At 37.0% G+C, this 11,389-nt stretch overlaps 1 protein-coding gene across 4 annotated transcripts; it reads right to left on the bottom strand.

Moving 5' to 3' along the window:
* Positions 1–812: 812 nt before the first annotated feature.
* Positions 813–11,172, bottom strand: LOC128207575 (vesicle-associated membrane protein 7-like). Of its 4 annotated transcripts, none has more exons than XM_052910607.1 (6): positions 11,063–11,172; positions 5,239–5,393; positions 4,605–4,701; positions 3,110–3,211; positions 2,060–2,218; positions 813–1,797 (listed from the first exon to the last, which is right to left on the bottom strand). In XM_052910607.1, the coding sequence occupies exons 1-6, from the start codon at positions 11,090–11,092 to the stop codon at positions 1,579–1,581; spliced, it is 762 nt and encodes a 253-aa protein (XP_052766567.1). In that variant the 5' UTR covers positions 11,093–11,172; the 3' UTR covers positions 813–1,578. The 4 variants fall into 4 exon arrangements, with proteins under 4 accessions (XP_052766567.1, XP_052766590.1, XP_052766574.1 ...); XM_052910630.1 differs by having other exon boundaries at positions 11,058–11,166; XM_052910614.1 differs by lacking the exon at positions 11,063–11,172 and adding an exon at positions 5,776–5,989.
* Between the last annotated feature and the right edge of the window lie 217 nt (positions 11,173–11,389).

The raw sequence follows: 11,389 nt of genomic DNA, 5'->3' as shown, positions 1-11,389 counted from the left end.
AGACTCTACTGGACCTAATTGTGCTATATCGGGGATTTCAACTTTTTGGAAGACTATTTTGATTGACTGCACATTTGCTCAAGAGCTTTTTGTATCAAAGTTTAGTATTATTTTTATGCCTTCGAAGGTGGACATATTGAAATCGCACTGTCCATCTGTGTCTGGCTCAACTTTTCGTGTTTGGGCTGTAACTTTCTCTTTTATGGACAGTTTTAAATAACTTGCAACATGTGCTCGGCAAGATAATGTGTTGCGTACAAGACATGTGTTCCTACCTTTAAGGTCAAGGTCACACTTGGTGTTTGAATACTATGGAATGCTGCATATTAGGACGAAGAGTATAGGGGTCCTGTCCAGGCAGTAATTATCTCGTATATGGACAGATTTTAAAATAACTTGCCACATGTGTTTGACATACCAAGACAACGTGTCACGTGCAAGACCTGTGTCCCTACCTCTAAGGTAAAGGTCACACTAAGTGTTTGTTAACTATGGAATGCTGCATATAAGAACATAAGAGTATAGTTGGTTCTGTCCTGGCTGTAACCCTCTTGTATGGACAGATTCTAAAATAAATTGCCACATGTATTCGACATATTAAGACGATGTGTTGCGTGCAAGACCCTAGTCCGTTTCTATAAAGTCAAAGTCACGCTAAGTGTTTGTTTACTTTGGAATGCTGCATATAAGGACATAAGAGTGTAGGTTGTCAAGTTTAGGTGGTATTTTTTATTTTTAGAGGCAATTTATAATAACTTGCTGTACATTTCATTGCTATTTTCTTCCCTTTTTCTTCTTAAACAAACAGCCACTTCATAACATATTTTATTCACTAACAGATGACTCAGCACCACTATCATAGTCTACCATCAAGGCAATGATGGGTACATCACAACAGTATGGACATTGAAAGAAGCTGTATTGAGTGGTGCAAGTTGACATCATGTTTTATTTATTGCACTCAGGAGAGCTGGCCATGGTCACTGGTTAGGAAAATCTCAATAATAGTTTATCAATTAATGAAAAATGTGTGATTGCCATGTTCAATCAGTAAAAATGGTAAAAATGCATGAAGAAAAAAATCTATAAATTAAAAAGCAAGAACGCACCTGGGCCTAACTTACTAGTAATGTATTACATGTAGTATGCATCTATATTACATTATGTACTAATTAAAACATCATTAAAAACAAAACAAAAATAACTTAATACTGCATTAAAATTAAAGTGGTTAATGACTAAAAATGATTTATCTTTAATGAAACATTTTGCAAATAGTTTATACTGCTATATAGTATTGCGGTCTTTATACCTTGAAATAACATTTAAAATCAATTACTATACACAGCTATTGTAAATGGCCACCAAATTTGTATTCAACATCAGGACTCTTAATCTGTTTGATAAATAGGAACAAATGGTAATTCAGATATAAGATGATATGAAATTGAGCTTTAAAGCAATGAAGTATGAGACCTTACCAGACATTTATAAATAGTAAAGCTATGCTTCATAAAAACAAACTTCATTAAATAAACAAGAATGTCATCAAAATTCTTCATCACATGAATGACATGCCTATCTGCCCATTGTTTGTGTGGAAGTGATGGGGGGTGCTGGGGTGGATTTATTGTCGTCATCGCCCCCTCCGCCCACCAAATGTCCACCAAACACAATGGCTAGCACGATGCCAACCAGGATCACAAATACCACACAACCAACGATGATCTTCATCTTGGTGTTCTTCCACCAGTACTTCTTCCGTATCTTGGATGCTGTTCTTTGAAATGTTGCTGCCTGCAAAAGATATACGGCAATTACTGTAAGAAGTACAAAGTATGTATTCTCTAAATCCAAATGTATGAAAAAATATTAAAGTTGCCGATTATGAACAATTGCTGACATTAGAAATGAAAATGACAATGCAGCTGCAACTAAAAAATTTTCAATTATTATAGGTTACATTCATAAATCAAAATGCTGTTTATGTTTTCTTCGATAATACTTTTAAAACAATTTTCATATAAATAAAGAAAGCCAAGGGCCATCCACTACTTACACCAGCTTCAAGCTCATCTGTTTTATCCATGAGGTCGTCAAGCCGTTCTCCACGCTGTATAACAGACTCAATGTTCTGTCTCATGACACCCTGTACTTCCTTTACTTGACCCTGTAGCACTGCCACCTTGTCACCTGCACCAGGCTTGGAAAACTTATCCTGGGGAAAAAAATTAAGGTCACACCAATTTTATATTTTGTCCATCTGAATTTGAACGAAAAAAATTGGAATGAGAGTGCAAAATAAAAAATGTGAAAACATGTGCAGGGAAGTTTTTCTATATAATTGATATAAAGAATGATTATCCTCAACAATCATAACTTAGTTTTCCAACTTATAATGTAAATCTACACTATATCTATTACTGAATGCTGTCCAGGAGTTTTCAAATTACGATCCAGACAAGGATCTTTAATTGCGGTAGCTAAAATAGTCTTATGATTCCTGTACACTGTACTTCCTCTCATTGTGCTTTACCATTGAAAAAAAAGTTTTACTAGAGAGCATCTGGTAGTTTTCAAGTAATGGTTTGCACAGAAGAAAGATACAAAGGACAATAACTCTGTAATTAGCATAAATAGACTTAAGGTTCTTGTACACTGCATTTCCTCTTATTGTTCTCATTGTTCTTACCATTGCATAATGTTTAATAAAATTTCACCCACTGATTTTCAAGTTATGCTCCGAACAAAGAAAAAAGTAATTGACTAAATAAGAGTTATGGTTCTTGTACAGTGCACTTTCTCTCATTTGCTTTACTTATGTTTAAAGTTCCAAACAGTGGTTTTCAAGTTATTCTCCGGAAAATTGCAATAGACCGACCGATCTGCCAACTGACCAAATGACCCAACAGTCCGCCCTTTGGCATGCTGCCAGCTTCTAAACTCGCCCTTATGTTGGATATTATGACTGCCCTGCCTACACTAAAAAAAATGGGCTTTGTGTTATACATGCTGTGCACTGTGTATGCTTAAATTTGTTCTCATTTAACTCAAATATCAACCCTTGCAATCACTTAATAATATTAAATTTACATGAGAGGTCACTGACCATGTTTTTGGCGAGGGTACTGTTGAACTCTGAGTCAAATGTATGGCTGTCAGCCACCCCAGCTCTGTCTGACAGATTCTGGTTGTGGAATTGGTCCTTGATCTGTAACAGAAATAATCTTGCCTACTGCAAACACCGAGATAAGTAACTGTTAGCTTGTTGCTCATACTAAAAAACAAACATGTTATGTGTGGTGACTGTTTGTGTTGTTTGTACCTGTGTATGTGGTTTTATATGTGTATATGTTGTGTTTGTATGTGTGTGTGGTGTGTTTATGTGTGTATGTGATGTTTATACATGTATATGTGGTTGTGGTATTTGTATGTGTGTGGTGTTTATACATGTGTGCAGGCATTAAAATTTTGTGTGCATGTGTGTGTGGTGTTTATACATGTGTATGTGTTGTTTGTATGTGTGCGTGTGTGTGTGTGTGTGTGTGTGTGTGGTGTTTATACATGTGTATATGGTGTTTATACATGTGTATGTGTTGTTTGTATGTGTGAGTGTGTTTGTGTGTGTGGTATTTATGTTTGTGTCTGTAGTTCAGTGTCATTTGGGCCCTTGCCTTGTGCCTCTAATCAGGGTTTATATTTGGAAGTTGTCTGTTGGGCTTGTCCCTGTAATACACCAGTCAATTGTAACCACGGCCCCCCAGGTCCGGGGAATAGCGGGGACTTTGACTTTTGGTCCAGCCAACCCCGGTTAAAATCCCCGCCCTGTGGGGATGAACTGATGGTCAAAATGGTCAAATGCCCCCACCCCCAGGGGGCCTAGGTAAGGCCCATTCCCTGCTATATTTTGCGCGAACACAAAACCAACGCATTCACCCAGCACTGCGGGGCCACCTGAAAAGTAAACACACGGCCCATTTCTCCGGACCTGGGGGCCGTGGTTACAATTGACTGGTGCATAATTTGTATTGTTTTAATGATAGTGTTACTAAAACAGACGATGGACAACATGGCATAACAACATATACATGAAACTTCAACTAACCTAAGCAAAATGCAAATTTAGCAAGAAAGAAAAGGCATTACATGCCCTATCGAAATTAGATCCCCTGCTTTTATAAACATGTGAAAGTACATAGTTGATACAACAAGCAGATGCTTATTTTTTACTGTTTTAATTTTTAAAGTAAAGTAAATCAGATACAAGTGCCAAGTAACGATAAGGCAATTTCAAAGTACTTGATCAAGTCAGTCAAGTTGAAAACTCTTTTATGTAAATTGAAAGAAAGACTGCATAAATAGTACCTAAATGAGATCATAATGAGATGATATAATATGTTTCACATAAAATATTCATGCAAATCAGAGATATGTTATGAAACCTTATGCAATCTGTAATAGCCAGTTTTAAATACTGATACATCAGATAATTTCCAGAGAAAATGTCAAAATGAAATGCCAAACACTCACTAATTGATATACAGTTTTGAGAGAAAACATACAGCTTTTGTTTTGGTTGAATTCTGAGGAAAAGAAGCCCATACCTCTGTGAGAAAAGCGAAACAAGGCTGTGTTTTAAAGTCTGGCTTCGCTGCACACATGAAAATAATGCCATTTTCTACTATACAATGAAACTTGCAACTGAAAAACACCATGAAATTTATCAAGCAAAATGATAAGATGATTACCTAAAACAAAATAAAAACATAAGACACATTCAAGCAAAACAAATAACAGTAAGTTTATATCACAATAATTCTTTGAATTTAATAAAACGAAGCACAAAGTTAACACTTCTCAGCTTGCCTGAAATGGAAGATATACGTACAGTAATCTGTACATACATTTAAATGCTTTATCAAATATATATTTAATATTATAGTGAATGATAAAGATTATTAATAGCCCAATTTAATAATAAACTGTGCTCAATAAGTCTGAGTGTCTACATGTAACTGCGTTTATAAACAACATTTTCATTATTAAGTCCAAAGACAATTTTCCTGTTATAAAATAAGAAAAGTTCCATCGGTGAAAGCTTTCAGTATATGATCGCTGCATTTAATTTTTTGAAAATGTTTCTTCAATATGATAAATTGCAAATACAACATTTAAGTCTAAACTAACACATCCTATTTACAGTAAATTGTCAAGGTTTGGCCCATGAAGTTCACCTACCCATTCATGTTGACTGTGGTTTTCCCATTGTTCCTGGTCGGAATCTGTTTGAGGACAGAATCAGCAAACTGCTCATAGTTTGTTGAGCCCGCCTGGTTGCCATGGCTACACAGGATAACTGTCCCCCGTGCAATACAGCTGTAGTTTATCGCCATCTGTAATAAGGAAACAGCTCTCCAAATTATCATCTATTACTTCCTTTTTAGATATCAAGGACATAAAATCCCTTTAAAATAGAAAATGTTTTGTGCTATTATTAACTCCTGAGATTTTTAAACCTGAATTGCATATTATTATATATTCAAAATAAACAGGCAAATAAGGGTCAAAATTGGTACAAATAAATGAAACTTAGAAAGATCTGTTCACATATATGTGTAATAAATATATAAAATGCAATAACAATTATTGTACCATATCCATTTAAAGGTATCTTTAATGGTATGCAAAAATTATCAGATAAGAATCTGACATGTTTCACTAAAAGTATACACATATATGTAAACTATCAAATAAAGTAAAGATATGCAGAAATACCGTGCAATGTTTGAACATAGTTCCTTGTTATTAAATGATCTGAACACATGTACAGAAAAACAACAGTATAAACTGTCTTGATGTAAACACAAATTGCAGAATGTGTCTCCAACACCACAAGTCACTGTCAGCCTGCTGATATACAACCTTGTAATGGTGATGACAAATTCATTTTCTCTGACAGCTAGCCTGTCATTTGAAACCTTACTTTATAGTATGCAAGAAATTATGTATTTAATCTTTATTGAGGATGTTGATCATGTAAGATGTAATTTCAACTTCATGGAACTTAAAGGCCCATAATTTTCTGCAAATAGGGTTATCAAATATAAATCAAAAATACTACAACCCTTTTACAAGCATAAAAGTTAGAAATAAAGTAATTTCTTAGCAACTAAATATATCAAAGGTTATCTGCAGCAGTGAGAGGTCCAGTGACATTTAAATGCTTACATATATATGTTTATGTTTTACAAGTTCAGTCAACATTCTTTTGAACAAAATTATATGCATTGTAGATACTTTTTGATATGAGGCTGTAGGTTAATAAGAAGAGTTTAAGAGACCTAACACAATCAGTAACTTGTTTCATTATGTGCCAATGAAAACAAACTTACTGAACAAAGCTGGGACACTTGCTTTAAGCTGCTGACTATAATATTTGCAGTTTTTGAATCAAATATGATGTATAGGAATATAAATATGATGCATTAGTTTATTGTGTTACCGCATTTTCACTTCCTTCTGAGTGGAGCAAAATTTGCTCAACGAGTAAGCTTTAAAGCAGGTTTATAAGATGCCTATTTACTAGTGTTGGGAAGCGGTCAGAAAAAATAATCGGTTTATGAAACTGATTAATGATTGATTATTAATCGATTTAATTATTATTTAATTATCTTTGCTCATCATATTTAAGGCAAACAGATACAGTGCATGCACCAGTTTTAAGCACCAATGTTCCCTTACAATATTGTTTGTTGATTTCTTTATATAAATTACATTATTTATTCAGAAAGCAACTATCTTTTAGTGTTTACAAGTTACTTTTACAGAACATGAGTCCACAGGCTCTAATTATTGTCTTACATTTAGCATTGTATACATGTATAAATAAACACAAAAAAAGATATCAATTTCTTTTTAATAATCAGTCAGAAACAAGTTCAACAAGCAGTTGAATATTCTTTTACAAGAACAGTTTCTGTTTTACAGGAACAGTTTCTTTCAGAAAACTGAAAAAAACAAAATTCTTACATGGTTAGAAGTAAACGATAACATGTTTAACATGTTTAAACCACAAACATGAGAAGTTGAGAACCAATCCTTTAGCAGTTAAATTACAAAGAAAATTTGTAATAAGGTACTGTAGTAACTTATTGACTTGATAAGAATATGAGTACATAACTTAACATAGTAACACCTTTACATTTCAACATAAACTAGCATTAACCAGAAATAAGTAAATTATTCGGTAGCGGTTACGTCCCTTGTTTGTATAATCGATTGTTCAGATTTCACTATCGATTGTTCAGATTTCACTATCGATTGTCGCCGACATAGGCCTTTCCGATCAATTGTCGATTATAATCGATCATCAGCACAACACTACTATTTACAGGTTATTTATGAAAGTTCTTTTCAGTAACTAGCTATTTTTCATTTTTTATGATTCGTTGTATAGACAGGGGCATAGCCAGGCTTAACTGAATGTTACGCACAAAAGGGGGAGGTTGTGGGAGGTAAATATCGCTGTAGCCATTAGTGGGTTCAGGGAGGGAGCTCCCAAGGGGAAAAAGGACAATGGAACTTACATGTTGAGCACTGATTTGTATTTGGAGGGATTTATAGATTTGAGGCTGTCGACTTTGTAGTTACCAAGTGATTGATTTAGGCACAGAAAGCTCTCTAGCGCAGGGAAACAATGCTTACTATAGCTGATCTTCCCTTTATTCTGATATCAATATTTAGCTTAGCCCTCAACTTTGATGTCATTTTTGGCCATATTTTTTTTCATTTTTCAAAATGATGTTATGCACATGCGTAAGTGCGTAACGCTGGCTACGCCCCTGATAAAAAATCAGATGTTATTTTTAAGATTCAAACAGCTAGCAACTGTAATACCAACTCACAACTTCAAATTACTTTTCAAATTCATAGACATGGGAAAGGGAAACTTAGTAGAATATATAATGAATTTATAAACATAAATTATTGTCACATGTCAATCTTATTAATTTTATCATCTGAACAACTCATTCAGTTCTTATCACAGTGATGTGATTGAGAAGTATTATCATTGCCTTACTCTGTCTGAACTTTTACTATAACATGAATCACTTGAAATATTTGTTTCCGTAGTAACCCTATAGAACCTAGCAGAAAATGTTTACAACATACCAAGGCCATTCTGTAAACATTTCAGAGATGTGCAGGCAACTTAAAGATATACATCTGTAATTTTGTAATTGCCTACAGGTTAACTGGCTACACCTACATACTACATATACAGGCTACCAGCTACACCTACAGGCTACCAGCTCAATAACAGCATACACCTAAAGCAACAGGCTACACTTATGAGTTAATTGCTTCACCAACAGGCTACCAGCTACATTTACGCGCTACACATACAACTACAGGCTATACATACAGGCTATAAGCTACATCTACAGGCTACACATAGAACTACAGGCTACACCTACCAGTTACCGGCTACACCTACCAGTTACCAGCTACACCTACCAGTTACCAGCTACACCTACCAGCTACACCTACCAGTTACCAGCTACACCTACTAGCTACACCTACCAGTTACCAGCTACACCACCAGCTACACCTACCAGTTACCAGCTACACCTACCAGTTACCAGCTACACCTACCAGCTACACCTACCAGTTTCCAGCTACACCTACCAGCTACACCTACCAGCTACACCTACCAGCTACACCTACCAGCTACACCTACCGGCTACACCTACCAGTTACCAGCTACACCTACATGCTACCCATACATGCTACAACTACAGGGTACTGGCTACACCTACAGGCTACACTTACAGGCTACACGTACACCTACATGCTACACCTGCAGGCTACACTTACACCTACCAGCTAAACCTACATGCTACCCATACACGCTACACCTACAGGGTACTGGCTACACTTACACCTACCAGCTACACCTACATGCTACCCATACATGCTACACCTACAGGCTACACTTACACCTACCAGCTAAACCTACATGCTACCCATACACGCTACACCTACAGGGTACTGGCTACACCTACAGGCTACACTTACACCTACCAGCTACACCTACATGCTACTCATACACGCTACACCTACAGGGTACTGGCTACACCTACAGGCTACACTTACACCTACCAGCTACACCTACATGCTACTCATACTCGCTACACCTACAGGGTACTGGCTACACCTACAGGCTACACTTACACCTACCAGCTACACCTACATGCTACCCATACATGCTACACCTACAGGGTACCGGCTACACTTACAGGCTACACTTACACCTACCAGCTACACTTACATGCTACCCACACATGCTGCACCTACAGGGTACCGGCTACACCTACCAGTTACCAGCTACACCTACATGCTACCCATACATGCTACAACTACAGGGTACTGGCTACACCTACAGGCTACACTTACAGGCTACACGTACACCTACATGCTACACCTGCAGGCTACACTTACACCTACCAGCTAAACCTACATGCTACCCATACACGCTACACCTACAGGGTACTGGCTACACTTACACCTACCAGCTACACCTACATGCTACCCATACATGCTACACCTACAGGCTACACTTACACCTACCAGCTAAACCTACATGCTACCCATACACGCTACACCTACAGGGTACTGGCTACACCTACAGGCTACACTTACACCTACCAGCTACACCTACATGCTACTCATACACGCTACACCTACAGGGTACTGGCTACACCTACAGGCTACACTTACACCTACCAGCTACACCTACATGCTACTCATACTCGCTACACCTACAGGGTACTGGCTACACCTACAGGCTACACTTACACCTACCAGCTACACCTACATGCTACCCATACATGCTACACCTACAGGGTACCGGCTACACTTACAGGCTACACTTACACCTACCAGCTACACTTACATGCTACCCACACATGCTGCACCTACAGGGTACCGGCTACACTTACAGGCTACACTTACACCTGCCAGCTACACCTACATGCTTCTCATACATGCTACACCTACAGGCTACACTTACACCTACCAGCTACCCAGACATGCTGCACCTACAGGGTACTGGCTACACCTACAGGCTACACTTACACCTACCAGCTACACCTTCATGCTACTCATACACGATACACCTATAGGGTACTGGCTACACCTACAGGCTACACTTACACATACCAGCTACACCTACATGCTACTCATACACGCTACACCTACAGGGTACTGGCTACACCTACAGGCTACACTTACACCTACCAGCTACACCTACATGCTACTCATACACACTACACCTACAGGGTACTGGCTACACCTACAGGCTACACTTACACCTACCAGCTACACCTACATGCTACTCATACATGCTATACCTACAGGGTACTGGCTACACATACAGGCTACAGCTAATTCCCTGGGGGCTTTAAATCATTATACCAAATAAGGCTAGAAAATATACACTGAAATGGAAAATTAAAAAAAAACACACACTTATAATGACATACTAATTAAACAACTTATCTACACAAAATTACACAATTTACTCATTTGTTTTGTTTCTACTTTATTTCTCTAATTAACATATTCTTTTTAGAAAATGTAATGAGTCAGCTGCATTTCAAATTGAGAAATGTAGAAAGCAACATGGGTTTGTTCAAATTATACAAAGTTCAGGTACATTTAAGATAATAAAATATGATAATGAAATATATATGACTGAACATTTTAAATTACTTTCATTGAAATTAACAGGCCACTGTTGACATGTACATGTTCTTATTTCTAGATTGTAAAATAGTTTTATCATTCAAGTTTAACTTTGCTGCTTTGGTGTTTTTTTGCAGAAAATATTTTAATGGTAAACATTACTGTACATGTTTACAGTTAAAATCGTCGCCACACTACACCCATTTTGTATCACGTAATTACACAGCAGCAGGGCTATAAGCATAACCATAGTAAAACATGAAACTAAAAGAAACACAATGCATTAATCAATTCTAAAATAAATGACTTACCTTACCGACAGTGAGGGGGCGTGACCGTGTAGCATCTATGACTGAATCGGATACATTCGGCTACGGTCCTCGATAGTGTGCAGATATCGACCAATCAAATCGCTCATCGTAATATTTCAACCAGTGAATCTCCAGCGTGTTTGACATATGGCGGGAAGTAGTTGCTGAAGACATAAACACGTGCGAAGATTAAGGAGGCGATTTGTAGATCATCTGATATGAAGAGCATATTCTTCTCGTTTATAAAATACCGAAAGGATATTTTAGGTACACTCACGATTGATGAAGATGAGAAGAAAAGCAGAGTGCATGTTTTGAAGTGTGTTTGTATT

This window comes from Mya arenaria, chromosome 2 (genome assembly GCF_026914265.1).
Source record: "Mya arenaria isolate MELC-2E11 chromosome 2, ASM2691426v1".
Lineage (NCBI taxonomy): Eukaryota > Metazoa > Mollusca > Bivalvia > Myida > Myidae > Mya > Mya arenaria.
This window is presented reverse-complemented; position numbering and strand designations above follow the sequence as displayed.

Excerpts from the sequence above, each read along its gene's own strand:
- LOC128207575 (XM_052910607.1), bottom strand. The coding sequence starts at position 11,092 with ATGCTACACGGTCACGCCCCCTCACTGTCG. Across the intron at positions 3,212-4,604 it reads GTTTCGCTTTTCTCACAGAG|ATCAAGGACCAATTCCACAA; the intron begins GTATGGGCTTCT and ends TTTCTGTTACAG. Across the intron at positions 2,219-3,109 it reads GTACCCTCGCCAAAAACATG|GATAAGTTTTCCAAGCCTGG; the intron begins GTCAGTGACCTC and ends TTTTTTCCCCAG.